General features: G+C 47.1%; 2 protein-coding genes and 1 long non-coding RNA gene across 5 annotated transcripts in view; all 3 read right to left on the bottom strand.

Moving 5' to 3' along the window:
• Window positions 1–480: 480 nt before the first annotated feature.
• On the bottom strand, window positions 481–940 carry LOC131211502 (uncharacterized). The gene is made up of 3 exons (XR_009156901.1): window positions 859–940; window positions 691–805; window positions 481–614 (listed from the first exon to the last, which is right to left on the bottom strand). It is a non-coding gene; the product is annotated as an uncharacterized LOC131211502 (long non-coding RNA).
• A 917-nt stretch (window positions 941–1857) lies between these two features.
• On the bottom strand, window positions 1858–15238 carry LOC131212004 (proline dehydrogenase 1, mitochondrial). 2 transcript variants are annotated; one of them, XM_058205716.1, is made up of 12 exons: window positions 15175–15238; window positions 13459–14333; window positions 8180–8301; window positions 6892–6978; window positions 6613–6800; window positions 5063–5127; window positions 4809–4987; window positions 4567–4741; window positions 4320–4481; window positions 4065–4256; window positions 3816–3993; window positions 1858–3733 (listed from the first exon to the last, which is right to left on the bottom strand). In XM_058205716.1, the coding sequence occupies exons 2-12, from the start codon at window positions 13939–13941 to the stop codon at window positions 3528–3530; spliced, it is 2037 nt and encodes a 678-aa protein (XP_058061699.1). In that variant the 5' UTR covers window positions 13942–14333; window positions 15175–15238; the 3' UTR covers window positions 1858–3527. The 2 variants fall into 2 exon arrangements, with proteins under 2 accessions (XP_058061699.1, XP_058061698.1); XM_058205715.1 differs by lacking the exon at window positions 8180–8301 and adding an exon at window positions 7483–7604.
• A 3574-nt stretch (window positions 15239–18812) lies between these two features.
• Window positions 18813–22673, bottom strand: part of LOC131212041 (uncharacterized) — a 7454-nt gene continuing 3593 nt past the window's right edge. For both annotated transcript variants that reach the window (XM_058205761.1, XM_058205762.1), the window contains exon 5: window positions 18813–22501. In XM_058205761.1, coding sequence (XP_058061744.1) covers window positions 22437–22501 — 65 coding nt within the window. In that variant the 3' untranslated portion in view covers window positions 18813–22436. The remainder of the gene's footprint in view (window positions 22502–22673) is intronic.

Raw genomic sequence — 22673 nt, 5'->3', positions numbered from 1 at the left:
AACATTGATGAACAATGAGGGCACCGATACTGTTGGTCCTTATTGTGTGTTTTCGAATGTTCTGCCAAAATGCCTGATGAATGGAAGGCTTTGTCACATACTTTACACTGGTATGGCCTTTCGCCGGTGTGAGTGCGGATATGAGTCTTTAACCCTGATGACCTGGTAAACTTTGCAAGGCAATAAGGACACTGATGCTCTTCGTCCTTATTCGTCGAATGATGTGCCACGATCACAGAGTGATCTTTTTGATCCTGAGAAATCGGTTCCATAGGATTTCTTTTATCCTGTTCATGATTCACATCATCATTCGTTGTTTGCAGGTGATGCTGCTCATCGACCTCTTCGTACTCTGATTTGATTGCGATTGGATTTTCCTCTGCCTCGAAAAAATCTTCAAGTATGTGGTCACAACATTCATATGTACTATTCGCTTGATGAACAGTACAACACTTCTGATTCAAGTGCAAATCCTTCACTGCATCCGATGAGGTAACTTCAGTTTTAATAGACAATTCTGTTCCAACCGTTTGTTCGCCAGAGTGGTCTATCTTTTTCAAACGGGATTCGCACATCGTGCACAAATAAGACGGAACTCCAGGAGATAATTCAATCTGTAAAAATAATAGTTTCATAGACCAGTTTTTCTTGTGGTACAATGTGAGATGTCTATTTTTACAATTCTACTACCTGCAGACCGGCAAAATCGAAGTTTTTTTGTACTTTATTTTGCCCGGAATCATCGTTCGCAAGAACCTCCAAAGCGTCAGTGGGCGACAGGCACCATCGACATATTTTTGCCGTTCTGGAAAAGAATTCGCTATCATACCTTTTAATCCTTATTGAACACCAACTTACTCAACATCATCCTCTTTCTTAATCAATGCCGAAGCTTCCACTTTGACTGCAATCGTTTATTCAGGTGATTTTGTAAAAGCGTTCACTTTGCTTTGTTTATCAAACAAAAATCGTTTCAATGTTTTGCCTTTTGACAATCGGCCGATTTTGGACAGCTTCTGGGAAGAGAGAAAAGGAAAAGAAACAGCCATTTTTTCTTGCATGTGCAGAAAGAGCCATATTTTGCACGAGCAGCTAGAGCCATATTTTCTTGCATGAGAAAAGCCATATTTTCTTGTCAACAACGGCGCTCTTGAGAGTTTGAGAGGCACTCATTTCGATCTTTTTTCATCTGTTTCTATGCTATTTAGTTGCTTTTTCATAACATTTATACTGTTATTTAGTGAAACATGATATAAAACATGAAAGTGGTTCTTCGATGATCTTCTTCTTTGCGTCATTACTGTTATTGTTTCAAGTTCTTTCTTTCTAGTGTATTGAGAATATGAACCTAGGCTCATCGACCAAAGGGATCTGAAGTAACTCGATAGCCACGTTGCAAATGGACCTAGTAGCTAGGCGTGACCACTTTTTCGGAACCGAATCCTTTCTATCCTTTTATTATTATCTTGGGAGTCGTCAGTCACGTTGGTTTCTTGTACTGTCGCTGGCAAATTTAGAAAAGGAATTGAACGACGATCATCAAGAAAATGTGACTGATGTGAAGTCACAGAATCGTAGAAGGACGGCCGGAGTTGTATAACTCCGGGTGTAGAATTTCGAACGTAATTTGATTGACGAAACCTAAGCTCCGCAACGATGCATCCATGGTCCTTTCGGATGGGAACTCTTCTCCTGACTAAAGACCGGCGCGCGCCATTAGCCGGCCGGTCCGGTTCCAGCTCGCGGCCAGCACGAACGGAAACGGAGTTCACATTTTTAGTAGCGAATAATTTGGCGAACTTTTAACACGCACGTGGCCGTATTTCTTTCTGGTGAACAACGACACGAATCTTCTGATTACGTTTATTGTTTGCTTCAGAATTTTTTACACACCCATACGATCAGAGAAATTTCAATACCAACGGGACACTTGCGCCAACATCGTCGCGCGGCCATCATCCCAATCCAATCCCCCTCGGTTCACATCGAAATGTTCGAAAACACATCAACTTTGTGGCCATGATGGCTTCAGCTGTTCAGGGCTTCACGCACTATAATAATCGTCACTAGCATAGGTTGGTTTCCTGTACTCCTTTTTTACCATTCCATAATCCATTATTCGGGGGTTTCAGTATCTCTCCGGCGCCGGGCTGGGCTGGGTTCGCCGGGAACGTGTAAACATTTATTTAGAACTTTAAGAAACTGTTCGCTTTCGTTTGTGTGTTTGTTTTTTGCTCTCGGTATGTGGTTTCGTGTGGTTTTCGTTTGTTTATATGTTTATTCACACATTTATATATGATATATTAACGTTCCACCTAAAATTTTTCCTAGTTCTGCTCGACGTTCGTCCTGCCGTTGCGTTCAGGACTGCCAGCCTCCCGCCATGAGCGTGAGCGACGGAAATAGGACGTGTGCGTCACACGACCGTGCGTCTGCCGCCACAGGGGTTCAGCCTGCTCGTATGCGTTCGTTAAATTAAATTTAATTTGACAAGCCTTCAACAATCCAACCCCGGATCGTGATCCTCACCACCTTACGGTTCAGCTCTACTCGCGTATTTCATAGTCGATTTATTGTCAGCATTTTGTAAGGTGTGTATTGTGTTCTTCTTCTCCGGGCTTTCTCCGTCGATTCACGCACTTGTGACACATTATCGCGAGGCCGTTGCGCCCCCTCGGTTGGGGGTGGGCTAGTGGTTGCCTGCCTTGTGACGTTCGCGTTCTAAGCATAATACTAACATTCACTCTAGGGGCGGATTCTAGGTGCATCCGTTCGCACAGGCGGACACACGGAAATCTCAATACTGGTTTGAGAGTAATCGACGTTACACACAACCCTCAATAACCACGCATCGGAGCTTCTTTGAATGCGTAAACAGCTAACTCAGATTCATGGGTGTTCGATGGTACAGATGTCTTGCGCGAAACGGTGTTGAAGAAGCAGGGGTGGCCAGCCGGAATACCGTGTTGGGTGGGGGATTCGAAGATGGCATTGGCAACTGCCACCAACCAAAAGCCGTTGCTACCGTAAATCACAAATTGTAATATTTTAAACTATAGCATCTTTACTCTCTCTCTCTTTCTCTTTCTCTCTCTCTCTCTCTCTCTCTCTCTCTCTCTCTCTCTCTCTCTTTCTCTCTAGCAACGGAAAGCGAACATCGTTTGGTTTGCCACTAGGGCCAAACTAAACATTCCTCAAGGCGATCAGCGATCGACGAAACGAGGCGCACCCGGGGCAGTACAAATTGTTAAACAAGGGAAGCCTCTCCTAGAACCGCCACTATTTTGAATAGCCTTGGCGCGCAATCTTCGGAGTTGTCCTAGGACGGAGGGGCACCGACCGATCGGTTCGTTTGCCCGCAAAGCACGATCGCTTCTGTTCGATCGCAACCCTCCGCAAGATGAAGGAAGGGTGAATAGGTTTTAGAGGAGAGGTACGAGGGTTGTAACGATCTGTCGCCTACGGCCTAAAGTGGAGTAGTACTGTGTGTTTGTCTGTGTGTGTTGATGCTGCTCGATCGAGCCGCTTTAGATGGGGACATATTTGCCCTGCGGTTTGTAAAACAGCTGACCCTTCGCTAGCCGCTTGGTGATTTCAGACAGCAGGAGACGCTTTTCCTTTTTGATTTTCTGCAACACGCCCTTGTTTTCCTGTGCTCGCCGCGATAGGTAGGGCAGCACTTCGTTGACCGGACCGTACGGGATGTATTTGTAGGCTGAGTAGCCCGCTTGACCTGCGGACGCACCAAAAGAGAGCACCAGTGTCAAACGTGTGCGGGGTTCACGGCATCGAGAGCACAACAGTGTCACACTTACCCAGCGGGAACGTGATGTAGTCACACATGCCCAGTAATTGACCGAAACAGATCACCTTATCCTCCGGATGGATTCCGATCTCTTGCATCTTCTCGATGGCAAACCGGACCGTGTCCTCGTTGTGCGATGCTACCATGATGGCAATCTTCTTCGGATCCATATTAGCGTCCTTGAGAATCTGTTGGGCAGCGGAGTGGAGCGGTTTGTAAAGAAACTCTGAGCCTTCACCATTTTTTCGGCGATACGCACCCTGATTCTTCTTAGACACTCCGTCAGCGTCTTGTGGTACATCTCGGTGGTCGCCTCGAACGACGGATTCGTCGGATCCTCGTACCCAAGGGCGGCAGCCCGTGCCCGCTCCTGCTCGATGTACGCACCGCGCACCAGCTTCGCACCGAAGTAAAAGTTTTGTCGCTTTGCTTGCTCAAGATCAGTGCACACCTAGAAGAAGGCTTCGGTCTTAGTCTCCCCGGCCATCTGTGCAGCTCGTGTCACACGGCTTACCTCCTTATACGTATCCTTCAGGTAGCACTGGTACGTGTTGAACACGATGGCCTTTTCCGTGTTGTACTTTCGCATCATTTCGAGCGTGATACGCGAGATGGCCGGTTGGAAATACGTCTGCTCGGCGTCAATCATAATACGAACGTCCAAATCTTGGGCAGTCTGTGGCAGGCGTAGTCACGGCGTTCAGATTAGCACAACAGAAAGTCTCGACCGGACCACCTCTCGACCAACCACCGCAACCTACCTTGACGATAGTGTTCAAGCGTCGAATCATGTTCCGGAACATCTCCTCCTCTTTGGGGGGAATCTTTGAGATCAAACGACGCATCTGTCCGGTGACCGGGTCCGGCACGCGGAACGATTCGCTCAGCTGACAGTCCTCGTTAATGATGCCACTCCACGGGAACAGATGGAGAATGCTGCAAAGCGAAGCGATCGATCGTGTCAACAGTAAGCTGGCAGCACGGGGCAGCCGATTTCCCTTACCCGTCGTTATCCGAAGTGACTTTCGTGAGGAACTCCTTCACTTCCTTCTTGTCAGCCACATTACCGAGGTAACGCTCGAGATCCTTGATGGTTTTGTGATGTGTCAGGATGTTTCCGGTACCACCAGCCAGGTCCATCATGTAACGGCGAGCCTGCATAATTACTTCCGAGACTTGAAGCTGTAAAGAAAGGGAAACAAGGCGCCTTAGAATAATCCCCCTGTGTTGGTGGTTGGTGTTCTGTCCACTACTTACTAGCAGCTGTGGCCTACCGAGGGCAGTCAATTTGATGGCCGTAATGCCCGTTCCGAATGTGGCGCCTATCAGTGCGGAGTTGAGAAAAAGAAAAGCAATTTTTAATCGAACACCGATCCTTCGTCCTCGTCGTCCGCTGTTTTACAGCGGTTCGTGGTTTTCCACCCTTCATACATAAATAGGCCAATTTTCTCTCGCTCCATCCGCGCGCGCGCTAATGGATGTTGGTTGGCCGGAACGACAGGCAAAAGTGGCCAGGCCCATCATCTTTGTCCCTGGGAATCGTCAACCGGGCTGCAGGAGAACCGGTTTCAATTCAATTAACTACATTTGCTGCGGCGCACCACATATAATCTGGGTTCTGAAACGCTGAAACGCGTTCTGAAACGTCTCTTCCGAACCGAGTGCTCTGAGGAGTCGCCTTCCTTCTTTCTCCCGCATTCGACCCTTCGTTGCACATTCCTGAGGGGTTCGTGACGTCAAACAGAGCGGCCCAGTCGGTTGGCGGTCCGCGATAGCCCTCTCACAAACGCCAATGGCGAGCGGGAGACCGAGACAGGTGCGGCAGAAAAGTTCATCGTCATCATTACCGGCGCGCGGACAGCACGTGATGCGCTTCGCCGACGCGCGGTTCTGCTTCTTGTCGGATTGGTCCCGTAACGTGCGCGAAAAATGGGGCCACCAGCTGCGGCCGGCAAGCTATTAATAATTGCTTTAAAAACAATTTTTCGGCACTTTCGTACTGATGCGATTCGATACTCAATTTTAACAGAAACGTTAGATAGTGTTCTTATTTATCTATTAGTCCCTCCAGTCAATCGAGCTGTGGATCAACGTTAGAAATGGCTTCCGATCGTTCCGCAAAGCACTCCAAAAATGATGGCATCCGAATGGCCTTCGCTTCTTCGTTGGCGCAACCGGTATGAACCGGTCACTGGTGTGGCCATTTGCTTCCTGCATCGTCCTTCGTGGTGATCAAGCAAAAAATGATACCTCTTCCAGCCAGCGGACAAGGGAAGCATAGAAAAGGACAGGAGAACACGCGAGCCATCCTGTGCGCTGTTTGGTCACGAGACAAAACAATACGGAAAGTGCTATAGCAAAAAAAAGTCTGCGCAGAGTGGCACATTCCTTAGCATACAATTTTTGGTTTAAATACGGCATACGGGATGGCTGGCGAGGGCCAAAAGGCCGTCGTTGAGGACCCGGGTGGCGAGACGTTTATTATGCAACGTTTGCAGCCACCGCCATTGCGCGGCCACCGTTTGTTGAGTGGTCAGCATGAAGCTTGCATTTTGCTGCCCCTATGTGGCACCCCCCCGTAGCACCTTGTGATGATGGACAATTGACTGCAGGCAGCGAATTGGGGCGCGATCTTCTGCCAGCGAGAAGCAGTATTTTTAGCTAATGCGAGGCAAAAACTGTTGCCCAGGTTCTTCTGCTCTGGCATAAGTGTCTCGGTGGTTTATGCCAATAAGCAGCTCTCGGGGCGGCGGTTCTGCGGAGATGCTGAAATTCGATAGGGATACCACACAGGAAAACACACAAACCTTTGACGGCATCGAGACACTCGAGGAACGTTTCCATGTTGCGCTCGCAGGTAGCCTCATTGAGATAGAAGTAGGTCCTAGCGCTCTGCACCTTGTAGCGCCGATCGGCGAACGTTTTGTCGACGCTGTACTGCGGCAGCGAATCGGCATCGCCGGACAGGTTCGTCCCCGTGGACGACAGCGAAGCTCTGTGGAAGCGACAAAACAAGATCAGAGGAAGACCCGAGGAAGTGAGGGTCCGGTTCGCTGTCCGCTGGCACTGACGGATACAAAACTTACTCGACTTCACGCTTTTCGGCCTCCTCCTGCGACAAGTCTTCCTCCACCGAATAGTCAAGGATGGGTTTCACGCCAAACGAGCGCAATCTTGCAAAAAAGGATCGAAATGGCATCCGATTAGTGAAACGATCGGTCGAATGTTTGTCCGTGCGACGGTTTCGTTAGGATTACAGTAACGTTAGTGGAAGGGGAGGCCAAAAACAAGGGTTGTAGGGACGTGAGAACACAGTAACTGATCAAATTAAGTTTAGAAATATGTAAAAAGGGCTAAACACGCAGATAAACATTTGAAGAGTGATAAAAATATTACAATCTTTGCATTACAAGTTGCGATCGCTACTGGTATTTTGGCAAACGATTGAGGGGATAGGCTTCGATAGGGGACCTGATAGAAATTGCCAAATGGAACTTTATTTTTTCGGGAAAGGATTGTACGGAACAACACCGACTTCGGTGTGACAGATTAGGGTCGAGCTGGTCGAAAGAATCAGCCCGAAAAAATACCGTTGAAGTCGCGGTATGGAAGACAGAGCGAGAGAGAGAGACAGAGGGAGAGAGAGCAGTTACAGAGATGAAGACGTTCAAAGACACCTTGAGAGTGTTGGCACTATCCGGATGCGATCCTCGCCCGCCACAAAATGCCCATAGAACGTTTGCTTCATCAGATAGATGAACAGATTGTCCCCGAGGACGGCACGCATCAGCTTCATGAGCTGCAATCCCATCCGCCCGCCCACCCAGACCGCCCGCCCGTCGACGAAGGGTCATTCCATCGGGTGCAGCCGGAGCAGCCAGTTCCGCCAGCGCCGGCGGGCCATATCGATCGGGATCGGGATGAGAGCGTTCGCGCGGCGGCACACAGGACGGGGAGACGGGGGGTGGACACGGTCCGGGATCGGATTCGGAGCGCATTCGTGGGCAAGTCGAAGTCGAGAACCGCATCAAGATCCCACACCGGACCGGGACCGGGCCGGAGGGTAAAGATTGTAAAGGGGGCACAACGGTGCGAAAGAATAGAGAACCGCACACCGGAACCGGAAAAAAGGAAAGGAGAGATCGAAGAAGATCGTTACCAACACAACCAACGGACACCGATCAGCGCGAAGGGGGGAAAAAGAGAAGAAAAAAGAAGAAAAAGAGAACATAAAAACAAACAACAAACAACAGATACAAAACACGTGTACCGTACACAAACAAAAAAGAAAGAGAGAAAAAGAGAGAGAGAGAAAAAAAAAGAAAAAAAAATCTCCATTAGAAATACTACGCGGCTACCGGTGTTTGAATGTACCTTTCCAGCGTCGGCACTATCTTGACCTGATCTTCGCCAGCCACAAAATGGCCGTAGAACGTGTACTTCATCAGCAACGTAAAGAGCTTTTCGCCGAGCACGGCTTGCGTCACTTTCATGAGCTGAAAACGGGGGGCGGGCGGGCGTGCGCACGTGGCCACCGAGAAGAAGCACGTGCGTGTTTGGCGTGCGTGCATGTGTGTTTGGCGTGCGTTTGGTGTTCGTTGACAATGAGCATTCGAGCATGATGATGGCATTCGAGAAGATGCGATTTTCCGTTGGCCAATGTTACCGGCCAATGTGGTAATTCGTTGTGTCCAATGTCAGGGGTAAAGCCAGAGAGTGGGGTTGATGATCGGTGATCGTGGTGTTGTTGGTGTAATGCGATGCCGATTCATTTGTACGTGCGTGTAAATTTGCAATTTGGGACATGCGTCAGCCACAGGTGATCGTCGGCATCACGATCATCATCATCCAATGTATTCCAATTCATAGAATTTTTGTGTTGTTGTAGCACCAGAGCACGCAGCGTGAAAGTGTGTACAGCAAGAAGCGCGCAGGAAGATTGGAGCGAGCAACACACGCACACACATTCACAGGTGGGGACAAAAGGGAAACATAGAACGAGAAAGAGAAAACAGAGAGAGAGAGAGAGAGAAAGAGGAAAGTAAACATATTCATTCGTTAGTTACACCGATCACGCCGATGATTGTATTCAGTTTATGATGAAGGATTAATTGCGTTGATTTGAATGTGAACCACCCCCCGGTACCGTCACCGTGAGCAGAGACGGACATAAAAGTACCTCCAGACACCTCCCCGGAGCCCGCGCCATCTAAATTCCGGTCGCATTCGCAATGTCATCTCAAGTTCAGTCGTTGTCCCAAAATTGTCCCCAACCAAAAAACGACCGCCGCACGATCGTAAAACGGCAACTCCTGGACTGGCCGGGCTAACTCTAAACAGGCTCTAATGGCGGACCGGGACCGAAGCAGTGGTCACGCGATCGTAGCGGCCACACGAATCAAGGTCATGGCGAGGAAATTTAATGTCCCTCGCCAATATTGTGTGCCAGCCCTGCCTTGCTTGAGTGATTTCCTGGCGTGGCGTGTGTGTTGCCGGATGGCTGCTCAAGTTTCGCAAATTTTTATTGGCGCTCGAGTGGCAGCGCAGCAGCATAGCAACAGGGTTTATGGGTGGCCTTGACCCCTCGTCGCACGCTCCCGACCACACGGACCCCGTTCCAATTGCTACACACAGTGGGTTGAGATGTCGTGCAAAATCTTTGCGCACCACAAAAAAGGTACAGTTCATTCAACGGGCGAAAAGAAGGTTAAAAATAAAGCTAACGTGTACCGTGAAGCCCTCAGCCGGCTCAGCTGATGCGGCGAACCGTGAGTCAATAAACCACCACTACCCCCATTGACGTACGGGGAGCGATCGTGTGCCCCGCCGAGGCCGAAGCGCGCCTTGCGTTTTTCGCGCAGGCGAATGCATCGGCGCGGTGCATTATGCAACGATCCAGTGTGTGCGGGCGGCACGCAGTGTGTGTTACGGAATGCAGCGGGTGGGTAGGGACCTCGGACCCGTTTTGCGTCCACCGCGAAGCGGGCGTGCCGGTTCCGCATCTCCGACGCCGGCAGCGCACTGTCAAGGTCACAACGATTTAGCGCTCTCTAGAAGGGGTTTATTGGGGGCCTGGGTTCGTGCTCGTGTTATCGTCTGGTTCGCCGGCATCTTGATGATATATTATCTCTTGAGATTGAAGTTCCCTACAAGTACAAGTTGTTTAACAAAAAAGTTTATAAAACAATTCACCTTTTTAATAGGTTAGGCAGAGGCACATTGTACAGCTGTGATAACAGTTACAAACCGAGATCGATGGAAGGCCCAAAAATGTGGCAGCTTCAGTGTGGCAAGACGATAAGTGTAGCGCAGGCGGCGTGTGCAATGAAAGCAAACATCCATGACGAGCTCTACTAGATCCCGTCGGATCGCTTTACTTATCCGGGCCGTGTTCTGGCTTTGCCGACGCTATCGGGCTTAGATTGAGACATGCCGAGTGCTCCGGGGCCACATCCACGACGACGAGTGATTCGCATCTTTCCAGCCCACTGTGGACGACAATGTTTCACACCGTCTCACCGGTTTTAATTAGAGCCGATTAGAGAGATCCGTGCGCACACGTGACCGAACGACCGACGACCGACACCAGTCCCGCGGTCGCAGTCACTCGATAATTTGGCTTTCCATTAGCACACGGTTTGGCTGTTTGGCCCGGATTTTCGGAGTCACTCCTGGAGAGAGAAACGCGACTTCTTGGTCCCGGTGACATTGAGCCACGACGATACACCGTGGCGCCGTTCACGCTTAGCCCATTGTTCCTGTTTGCCGTTCTCCTTATCGTCAGTTAGCTACGGGGCGAAAGTTGGCCCGCCTTTCGTAATCCCCCACCACGTCAACGTGTTTGTTGCAAATAAAAGACGGTCCGTCGGCATGTGACCATGCCTTCCGGCCATTTTGAAAGCCGCTCGTAACTCGTGCTAATTCCCACTACATTACACGCCCCGGCCCCGCCGGAACCGGATTTGCCGGTGAGCGGTCCCAAACGCGACAGTCCGCACGGGGACCGAAATCTATTTTCTGCCACCCTGCCAAAGGGCGGCACCCTCGGTGATTGATCTGTGATCCTCGTCAGCTGTTCAATCGCGATCTGGTAACAGACCCTGTGGGGGCGAACCGGCGAAAACGTGATCGTGATCGTAAATATAGCCGCGCCCCTCTCCCCACACACCGTCCATCAGTAGTGATCGGAGGATTTCGAGACCTGCTTGGCTCGGTGCCGTGATGGGTTAGAAAGTTGCCGAATCGTTACCGTTCGGGGGGGTTTGGTTGTCTGTTGCCACATGGGAGGGACGCTAAAATTGAACGTGACAAGCAACTGGCGCTGCCGCAGGACGAACCGTGCCATTGAAATCGAAAGCCATCGGTGGGCGCGAGCGGTGGATTGATTTAAACTGCGGCACGTGCGAGCGTTTCCAGCGACAGCAACCGATCGTATCGATTAATTGGTTTGAAGACGAAAGCGGGCACCTAAACCCTGACAAGTGCGCAATCAACTTGAAGTGGACACTTCCAGTTGATACTATTCGAAGAGGAAATCGCGAAGGCTATCCTCTCCAAAATTAACCCCCTTTATTGTGGTCAATTCAAAGCAACGTACTTCGTATGGCTTCTAGAGACACGCTTTCTGGTCGTGATAAAGAAATCGACCAAATTAGTACGATTTTGGGCGGAATCGAACGAGACATGACGTCAGCTCGGTGAAGGACCAGTGAAAGACCTGATACCGATACGGAACGCGCACTGGTACCATTTGGCGCCGGTCCATATGTAAATTAGGTTCCTCGGCAAATTCTGCTCACCTTAGGACAGCAACATGAGCGGGTAGGTGTCCCCACGGCATGAAAGGATAATTTTAGCATAATTATCAGCCAACCCATCACCCATCGAGTAAATGGAGACCGACGGATACACCAGCCACATCCGGGCGCCAGGTCGGAGCCGGTAACAGACACACCCCCGGCGACCGCGACTGATTGACCGAGGGATCAATTAAAACCCCTTTTTCCCGCGCTCACGGTGGAACAATTTTCTACAATTTATTGTTCAGTTCGTTGCGTCGCCCAACGTCGTGTCGGGCGCGGAATGATTTATGGGAAGTGCAGTTTTATCCACGATCGATTGCCGGAGTCGCATTGGAAAGGTCTTTTTCCAGCGAAAAACATTAGCTAATTGCCCACGTCTGTCTGGCGAACGGTAAATATTTGGAATTCCATCCAGCACGTTGTGTAGGCGGTCGACATGGCAACCTTTGCTCTAACGCGGGTTGTGTTTCAAGATGGACACACGGCGCGTGCGACTGACCCCCGTGTATCGGTTTTCCTTCGCACTTTGAACCGCATCCGACTTTTCTTCCTGTTGTTCTTTCGAGTGACCGATGGGTTAGTTTGAAATTAACTGTTGAGACACGAGACTTCAAGAGAGCTAGCGGACAATCACAGTCGTAGTAGGCGCGCGGTTGATCGACAGGTCATTTTCCGCCGTCAGCGTGCCAGGAGCTTTTTTCTGTAAGGAAAACATGGTTTTGTCCCCTCAACTACCGTGAGCGGACCGTGTGTCGTACCATGTCCTAAAACCCAGGGGCGGGGCCCATTCGTCATCGGCAGGGCAGCCGGCGGTGTTGGCTGAACGACGATCTAGAGAGACGAAAAACAAACCACGATCCCGTGCCACGGCCCACAGTGTATCACACATTGGCGAATAGTTGGCCGAACCGTGTGTTGGCGGTGATAAATTTAGCTTCCTCGCGATTCTTCGAACCGAATGTCGCCGGGGCCGCTGAGCACCGTTCCGGGTAAGGGCAGGGTTGGCTCTTCTGGCACGGTGAACTGCGATTAGGCAACTACCAGCGGTTGTTACTAACTAACGAAAGACTACAACGTAGCACACTAGAGAGGAAACAAGTGTATTCGTCGTCCAAAACATCGGAAAAGTTTTTCAAATTAATGCATAGGCAATGCCGTTGGTGACATAAGCGAACGAAGCAGTCGGCTAATGCTCTTTACAAATATCGAATATCCAACAAGCCTATCGATTAGCCCAAGTAAACGGTTCCCTGTCGCCCGTGGCAACGAGCTCGCGTCAACAGTTTTGCCGGATCTACAGTGCGCCCCGTTCTGGTCGAGAGTTGGGCGCATTTTGCAACATTTTAGCGACATCATGCAATTGCCAGCAGGGAAAGGGTGGCGATTATGCAACGTTGCCCTTTCAGGATGAGATTGTTTGCAACTCTAAAAAGTAAATATTCGGCAATTAAATAAACATTCGGTACCCACTGGACCTACACTCGTTCGAGTGTCAAAAAGTGGAGCAGATCGGTGGCTATCAGGTTCGAGTTGTGGGCTACGCCGAACGGTAAATCTTTGCCGCTCAGGAGGTGACGGTTTCCACGGGTTATCGAGTTCGATGGTTGGATGTTAGTGGATGCTAAAATGATCAGAATGTATGCGGAATGTTGCGCCGAGTGCAAGCGGAAAAGTGGGCCCCATTTTCGTTACAGTTTTTCTACGCTCGCATTTTGCTGGCTGATTGAAGAGGCTGATAGGCCTACAACAACAGCGGGGTCTTGGGTCCACCGCATCGCCCAGCACTTGTTGTAAGGCTATCCGTGAAGGTAGCAACGCCGGACCCGGGGGCTCGTCTGCGATAAACCTTACCCTCATGTTGTTCTCCACCAGAAACTCGGACGAGCACAGGACGTACACGAGGTACGCACGGATCAGCTCGAAGGTAGTTTTGCTCTTGAACGCGGCATTCGGGTCGTTGAACCCGACATCCAGCGGGTCACGGGCCGGCGGGCTGCTGGAGGGGTTGTTGTCCTGCTGCTGGTGGTGGGCCGCACTGGCTCGTACTCCTGCCGGCGTGGCCGCTGCCACCGAAGTCGAGCGCCATCGCCGCGCTCCGGCACCGGCGGTCGCAGGTCCATGGACGTGAGCTTCCAGGGCGTGCAGTCGGTGGTTGAGAGCGGCCAGCAGGGCACAGGGCAGGCGGGCACCGGCCGCCTGGCCGTACTGTCGCAGGAACTGCTCCGATCGTGAGTACGTTAAGCACCGGCCACCGATGGCGCTGGACGCCGAGGGACTGGTCACCTTGCGAGGCACCAGCCCATTGCAACGAGAAACCGTACGCAGGAAGGCCATGGGTGGCCCCTTTCAGGAAGGATCAAAGAGCGACTGGGAGAAAGCGATCTGGCACTTCCTGTCCTGTCCTGGCGCGGTTTGATGCAGGTGGTCGATTCTCCGCACACACCCCTAGCACTCACAGCAAATCACGGCAGGACGATCTCTCACACCGCGGAGCACGTGCACACACTGCTATCACTGGCGCGCGCGCTCTCTCTTCCTTTCTCTTTCTCACGCAGGCAAAATTCTCCACGAGTCCTTGCTTCACAGACACAGGGCTGCGCTCGCACCAACACACTCAACACGCGCGGTACCGTTCGTCACGAACTCCAGGGGACCAGCTCTGCGCCGGTTTTTTTTGTTGTTGTTGAGGCGTGGAAAATTTGCACCGAGCGCACACACTGAAGAGACTGAACACGGAAGAACAGAACAGAAGATGTGAGAGGATTAAAACATTTTCCGCTTTTCCGGAGAGACCCCAACTTTGCACGTGTGGCAGCAGTGATTCACACATTCAGAATATTCTCGCCGCGCGCAGTTCGCAAGAGTATACTGTGGCCGCGCCGGCCGCCGGGAACCCCGGCGGCGGGGCGGGGAAATGGATTACACAATCCTCGGGTGTGCAACTATTCGCACACAACCCCACGCACACACACACACAGCCAGACAGACAGACAGGAGCACACACATGCGCAAATAACAGAAACGCCAAACAAGAAGCAGTAGCAGCAAAAATTACGTAAACGACGATTCAATATTGTTTGCCGACCCCAAATGGCTTTTCCAGAGTTCCAGTTTCAGTTATCAACGATGGCAGGAAAAGGAAATGGAGACACCAAAAGGAAACGGAAGCACCGCAGATTTTCACTGCCCCGTCGCACTTGCAGCGCAAATTTGCCAACTTTTTTCCCGGAGCACTTCGATCGTCGTTCGCACCGCAACCCGTACACCGACAGAATAGGCAAGGGTTTTCAACTCAGCACACAAAACCCTTTACCACGGCTCACGGCCTAGAATACCTCGGCTGCGATACTGCGAAGTGCGATCTCGGCTGCACGAAATCGCTTCAACCGTATATTATCTTGATTACAGAGCTCTTGAGCCTGCAGCTTCTTTCATCTCTTAAACTTCTTCTTCGCGATTTTCGTAGGTTGAATCGGGAAAATCTCTTGGTTGTTTTTTTTTTAATTCTGGCTCTGAATTTCTGAGGCTTTGTAAGAATCCCTAAAAATACTGATAACACAACAACACCTTCCTGTCGGACGTTCGCGTTTTTTGATCGCCTCAACCGTTCAAACGTTCGAACCGATTTCTCAGTATTTACTGACCGCTCTCTTTTCTGCGCTCTCCGGTCTCTGTTTTTCAGCGTTCCCGGTCTCTGTTTCTCCGCGTTCTCTCACTTGTGTGCCGACATTTTCCATAAACAATATGTTGTAATGTAATTTTAAATGAAAAATTACCAAAATTTTGTAACTGCGGGGACAGACGAAGCGTAACGTAATGTTTTTCGCATTACAGATCAATGCCAAACTGCTGCGCTGCTGTCAAAACGTTTATGTGCGGCCGACCGCAAAACCGACCGATAAGTTCTTATTTGCTGGTATAGCAACAAAAGCGAAAAAACAAAAAAAAATATTCACAAATCAATTGATTTCTCTTCTATTTCTATTTTCTCGGACCAAAAACACGAACGTAAACACGTTTGACATTTCGTTTTTATATTTTTGCTGCCAAACGAAATGACGTTTTTGCGGTCCGGTTTGCGCATCGTCTGGCCCCGCAGGATAAGTTTTTTATGGCTTCTTTATAGAAAAATTGAACAATATTGAAACGTTGACAATATGCGATGATTTTTTTGAGTTAAAGAATCTGAAATGTATGAAAGAAGAAAAGAGAAATGTTCTCTGGAATCACTCATTCTTTGTATCAATACTTTGCAATGTAACTTCAAATGTAGAATCACCTTATTTTTAATTACAATGCCTAGTTCAGGCGAATCAATGCGAAGCATTGTCTGCTGCGCTACCAAACCGTATTTGTTCAGTAGAATTCGTACTAATTTCCGATAAAAACGAACAAGCAATGCCAATCGTGAATATTTGATTTTTCATATCAAAAAAGGATTCTTTTTAATGATGTTTAATATGGATACTTTGTTATTACTGTTACTACGCGATGGCTGAATGGCTACCATAGATGCCTAAATCATTTGCCATAGAACATGGAACAATTTTTTAGTTAACCTGACACATTTGGTCGTTAGAACCCGCTTTTCTTTCGAGATAATAAAATAAACACTGCAGTTTCATTGTATCAGAATCATTCATTACCCTTTATTACAGCTGAAAAAGCACATCCGCACTCAATGGTAATTGCTTTAGTAATATCCGAAATTTAAGTGGTTGATCATAGTGAGTATCAGATCGTACATTGATCGTCAATGTACTATACGTATGGTTACATCCGAAATTCAAGTGATTGTTAATTGTACAACGGTTAATGGTACCGCTACTGTACACCTCCTGCTTATTATCAGACAATGGTATTTAACCAGAAAGAAAGAAAAAATCGCCCGCCGCCTGTCCTAGGGTTATTGACTAAAGGAACATCCGAAATTTAAGTGGTTGATTACATTATTCTCCATCCTGCCGCGCGTTCCCTAAGATCGACGAACCGCACAACCGATGCATGAATGAATTTGTGTTGGTTTTTCAAGTGCTCCAACCGCACCGAGGGAGAACAACTCTTAGCCTTTCCGAATAGTATTTGCAAAGGTTTAAACGTATTCCGGAACCCCAATATTACGTTCCACGCCACCGGCAGAACTATTGTTAACTTCACAAATTACATCGTGTACTACGATGAATTACATCAAGCTAACTATACACCTCTGTTGCGCTTTAACACAAGATTACAAGGGTGCAAGAATAAATGGGAACGAAGGAAAGATTGACGCTGCAAAGCAACGTATGTAGGCAATTTTTGTAGACATCACAGAGGTTTAGGGGACACTCTTGTTTTCCGTGACGTTCGAACTGATGCTGCTATCACGTGTCGCCGGCGTCAAGTAGCACAAAGTTGGCTGCGGAAAGAAATAAAAACCGAGAAATAGGTTAGGTAAAAGTTTTCAGTACACGTGTTGACGATGCGCGTCATTCCGATTGAAGGAGAAACCACGCCACTCGCCTCAGTCACTCATCTGTTAAAAAATAATTACCTAAATATGTAACGTAGCGAAATTGTGATCGCTGTTCTGAAAATAATCCAACTCAAAGGGTCCCGAAGAGTTCTGTGTGAGTTTAGCCAGAATTCCAGGTGCCTTCCCATTGCACACCATTTTTCTCAAGGAAAATAATCCACATGAGCGATGTGGGAATTAAGGACACCAAGATGGGGACCGGTGCTTCATCGTGCATCCAGTGTTGTCGAGCACATTGACCAACAAAAGATTTTCGACGGAAGCGATGCATCATCGTTCTTCGTCGACAGCGAGGAAAGCACGCTTCTTCACGCAGCAGCCATCTTGGATCGGCACCGATGATGAGTGCCGTCCAAATTCGGTTTCTGAACAATCTCGTCGTCGTCGTTGCTGCTGCTGGGTGAGGGGGGTTGATCTTCTTTTACTCGTCGCCGTTGCTTTTCAAGGAAGACACATCACCGGCACATTTTTTAACACGAACACAGTATGTCCACACACCAATAACGGCCCCAACACCAATAAGATCTCTCCATTTCTGCACTTCCGCAGCCCGTCAGGCCACCGATAATCGGCGCCTGACGCGAAGTTCCGCACTGCTGCGGGTCCAACGAGAAAATGAACGAAGCTGGTTGTGAGTGGTTTTTTATATTGACAACTATGCACAGGTGTGCGTGCGTTCGCTTTTCCGTTAACGATCGAAGGCACACCAACACACCCATGCGGATTTGGTACTACCGGCGTTGGACTAAACCAAAATCGTACCCGTTTGCGGGTCTCCATATCACCAAACTGCCACAAACAGTATTTTAGAATTATAAAACCTACCCGAAAAGCGATTAAACGCGTTCTTCCTCATTAACCGAAACGACACGGTGCCTGACCCAGTGTAAAATTCTTTGGCTTGGGCTTCGTGCCGCACTCACTCACACATACTCGTGGTCTGTGTAACGATTGCTTCCGTTTTCGAACCGTTCCTGGGGCGAACCATTTTCGCCTCTTCGCCGGCCGCTGGGCGACACGCACACATACGTTGGTAAACGCATCACGCATCAAACGCGGAAACCGGACAAAATCAAGAGAATCGGAATGAATTTCTACACGAAAAGTACACGATTTCAATCGTCCTTCGGGATGTTGGACGGTCTTACCATGCTTGATGTTCGTCGCAATCGCTTTAGACCAAATATCCTCCAAATATTCAGGGTACCAAATATCAAATTTTACCAAATATTACGAAAAAATCGAAGGCATTCCGTGCGTTAAAAGAATGACGCGATTGGCGTGAGGTTCATGGGGACTTTGTGAAATGCTCTCGATTAATTTGTCGAAATAAGCACACAAGAAGGATTTGTGGTGGTCATTATTTTATTTCATCAAAATAGCAATTATATAGGCACTGAAAATGTATGGTTAATGCTTACCCAGTTTAGCAACACCAGCAGCAGAAATCTGAAAGAGGACGCTGTGACGCGAATTATTGTTCACTGACCCATTTGGCACTCTTTCAGCGGTCGGAAACATAGTCGCGCTAGGATGTTGTTATTCTGTACACCACATTTAGGTCGATACAATCTTTAGATAAACCAGATTATCGGTAGAAATGGTGCTCTTTTATAAGAATCTTGTCATCCGCACTGTTTCGTTTGTGCATGATAAAAAGATAGTTTGAAATTTTCTATAATTGCCCGCAGCGTGTACCCGCAGTAAGACACGGTGCCTAGGTTTTGACGGGTCTCTTTAAATGCATTTTATATAAGGCATGCAATATAATGCAAACTTTGCACCAAATCCAGGCTGAAAGGGGGTTAGTTGAACAGTGCCCAAGGAGTGTCGTTCGATTGTAAGGTTTTTGGTGTTTGTTTAGAAAGTAAACTTAGGATTACATTGTGGAATTCATTATCACAGTTCCGATAAGTAGTTGATACATTTCAATTCAGCAGTTCAATCTTGTCTACATGTTCGCGAAAATTGCAACCGATTCACGATGAATTTATGATCCCCAGGGTAAAGACATTCTTGTTGACTGCTTGATGTTTTTCGTTTCCGCTTGGCTAAAGAAATAATGAACTATGTCTTTCACATATATGATGGACGGTCTAATATTAAATAATTTGTTTACGCCGAGTACTGTTTTCGAGCGTAGTTGGTCCGTAGTTTGTCATTTTTCATGTAAATTATCTTTTGCAAGCTCTCTGCATGCTTGTAAATGGATGTTTGCACGTCCAAAGTCAGAAACAGTATCACTTCCTTTCCAGATCGTTGTTCATACTGAAGTTTGTCATCTCATTATTGTTTGCTGTTTTAATAAGATTAACGTATTTGTACTGTCCCCCAAAACCCCACGGGTATCACCGTGTCGTTTATCGCCACCGTGTATCATTCGACTTACCCGACAGCTTATCTGCTACTTTTGTCGTACTTTCTTGCCCACAACATAGTTGTTCATTGTTGATCGTGTTTCGTATCGATCGTGGTTTCAAGCCATGCTCTTACCAGCTTCTCATATTCAATGCATATTTGTTTTTGCACGCAAAAGAATTTGTAGTATCGCAAACAAAAAGTGATGCTCCGTTAGATGATCCACTAAAATTATCTCTTCGATCTCCGTTGATGACTTGGCGATCTGTTTGATTGTTTCCGCTGAGTTTGAGCGATTTTTTGGTTTATTTTCTTCGAATTTTACCCTCGTTTCGAGTAATAAGCATCCGTTTGCAAACCGCCTGTTATCAAAACCATGGTCATATGACTGTGTGGCCTTTTCGCCTTCGCTTCGTATCGTCGACAAGTTCTTTCCGTTTTGTGATCACATCATCCCAATATATTCCCTCTTTAAACCGATTTCAGTTGCCCATTGTTTCCCAAAACGCCCAGCTCATATCGGAGGCAATTATTGATGCGTTGTTTCAATTGTTTTCTCACTTCGAGCATGTACTGATTGATTGTTTGCGATCGCATATAAATTATGTTGAGCATTTCAAGTATTTTTAGATTAACTTATTATAGCTCTTTTTAATCGGTTCGATTGTTTTAGTGTTCAGTTTGCATTATTAGTGTGGCGCGTCGTATTTTGTGCTCATGATGATTTATGTATTAAAATCAAAACGCAAATTAAATTCGTCCATTCGTGGAATGAAAATTGTTTTCGCCATTTTTGAAGTGCTTTTCCCCTTTTCAAAAATGCCGTTTTCGGGCTTCTGATATCCAAACGTCCCCAATAATGTGCTTAAAAACCATCTGTTCAGTACGGTGTGTTGTGAAGAGATTCTTAACGTTTAACACATATATAAATTTACCTTTTTATGATCGGTCGACCAAGTTAATATTTTAAATAGGCTATTCCATTTCCATAACCGTAAATCCGACACGTTCACTATGAAACAGGAAGACAAGACAGAGCAACGTCGCGAGCATAGGAAACACCCTGATCTCAGGTATAGCCCACAACTTTGACAGTGTTATTGGAGCGGTGCTGCAGATTTGCATTCGTTTCAGGTACTTCAGGCTGTGAAGATTTGAAGATAATTTATGGCACGCAGTATCATTGAAAGGTGAACGTTTGTGGTGAAAATGTTTCTCTTTCGCTTATTTATTATTTTCTATTGTTTTCGAAGCAATGAAACGCGTTCCCTTTTTCTTTTCTCTCTTTCTCTTTGGTGGTCACCAAATTTATTATGATTATTTTTAAAATGTATCTTCTTTTGCTAGCCAGGTTTGGGAGGATTACTGAACGTTGCCTTGCCCTATATCTGGTACCTCTCTTTTCTGGAACTCACACTGCCAGACAGTTAGTGATCCGTTCCTTCGCTTTTCCTTCGCACGATCTTTACCTCTTCGTCGGTTGGAAAACGACAGTTTTACCTCATTTTCACCTTTCTACCAAAAGTCATTTTGCCTCTAGAAACAGCGAACAGAGTCTGAGTTTTGTCTGGGTTATTATGCATCCCTGCTCTAATTCATCTACTTCCAGTTTTGCACTCTGAGTTCATGTTAATCCGCTATTCTTGCAGCTCTATTATTTTGTTTCCCACAGTTTTTTTGCGTCCTCAAAAATCACGGATTATTCACGTTATCTTTCTTTTTGGGGGAAATGAAAATTAATAATACAACATAACAACTAACAGTTCGAAAACCTTAAACTTTGAAAAAAAAGTTTTTATAAATCGCGTCCAAGTCCAATAAAAGTGTACACAAACTCACTCTATATTTTCGTTGTGAAAAAGAGTTAGAAATAGTCTATTATCGAATTTAGATAATTCGAAAACAAATAATCAAAAAAAACACATAAAACATTGTTACATAATGTACAGGCTAAACCCAATTTCTGGTAATTGATCACTGATTGATTATGACCACTTAAACGCTGGCTTTTGAATGCTTTTTCTGTTCGCTTGCCTGCGAAATGTGTCTATGCGGCTTTGTTGATAGAGCTCGCCGTACCCATTTAACCTGCTTCAAAACATCTGCCTAATGCCTAGCTTGATAGGGCATATCATCATGATACTTTTTGTCATACTTTCTCGAACTCGACTTCTGATCTTCTGCTTCATAGACTTTTCTATAGAGTCCTCACTACGCGAAACTCTTCTCCATTCACATTGTTAGCGAAATTCTATTCTTGTATTCGAAAATTTTCCCGAAACCTAAACTCTACTTAGTTACACTTAAACATTTACCATATGCTGTTACATTTATACTGCGAGTGGAGAGCGCATCACTCGGTAGTTGTGTAATGGAAAGAAGAAAGCAAAAGTTGCAATTGATGGCGGTATGTATCTGCTTTGCGATGAGAGACACACGATGAACTTTGTGTCGCATTTGAGAGAGAATCAACTTGTTTGATACCGGACTGCGGCTTCGTGAACGATACACGACTTTTGCTTTATCAGTCCACCGTTTGAAGTTTCTTCCTTGTCTTTGTTTGGAAATTCAATTCGAATACCACTCACCATATTATGATACTGTGTTTATGCATGACTTTCTCATATTTAGTTAAGCTCTGTTACCATATTTATCTGTCGATTATGCTTTTTCGGGGAGACGATCTTCGTCGTTCATCATCTTCGTGTGTTCAGTTGTGTGCTCCCTTCGTTTTGGTTTGCCAACTCTGTGTTGCAGCCGTTTTTATCGACTATGGAGCATGACGACGACGACGTAAGAGATCTGAGCTTTGATCTGTAGTTTGTGGTTGTTTTTGCAGCATTGTTTGTTCATTCTTCTTCTTCTGGCTCTGTCTTGCTCTTTCTTTTCATGTATTATTTTCACTTCACTGTACTGTTTTGCTTTTTTGCGGCTGTGTCTTTGTGCCTCTAGTTGTTTAGTAATAACCGCTGTGAGCATATTGATCAGTTTTTGCGTAGCCCTGTGAATACGCTTGCGCGTCTATGGAAGATGAGATATCGATTGAGAAAAGTGAAGTGACGGTGAAGGAGAATAGGTTAATGATAATGTGTGTTGTTTTTAGGTGCATTGGTAACAGGAGGGAAAGAGTAAAATTATAGGCGAAATATTCAATACTTCATGAAACAAACGATAGAAAACATTTCAGCTAACA

The sequence above is a fragment of the Anopheles bellator genome, chromosome 2, assembly GCF_943735745.2.
Source record: "Anopheles bellator chromosome 2, idAnoBellAS_SP24_06.2, whole genome shotgun sequence".
Taxonomy (NCBI): domain Eukaryota; kingdom Metazoa; phylum Arthropoda; class Insecta; order Diptera; family Culicidae; genus Anopheles; species Anopheles bellator.
The sequence above is the reverse complement of the archived record's forward strand: the minus strand, read 5'-3'. Positions and strand labels throughout refer to the sequence as shown.

Coding starts and splice junctions, on each gene's coding strand:
- LOC131212004 (XM_058205716.1), bottom strand. CDS start 13,941: ATGGCCTTCCTGCGTACGGTTTCTCGTTGCAATGGGCTGGTGCCTCGC. Junction 6,801..6,891: donor GCCGAAAAGCGTGAAGTCGA/GTAAGTTTTGTA, acceptor TCGCTTCCACAG/AGCTTCGCTGTCGTCCACGG. Junction 4,482..4,566: donor GCTTGAACACTATCGTCAAG/GTAGGTTGCGGT, acceptor CGCCTGCCACAG/ACTGCCCAAGATTTGGACGT.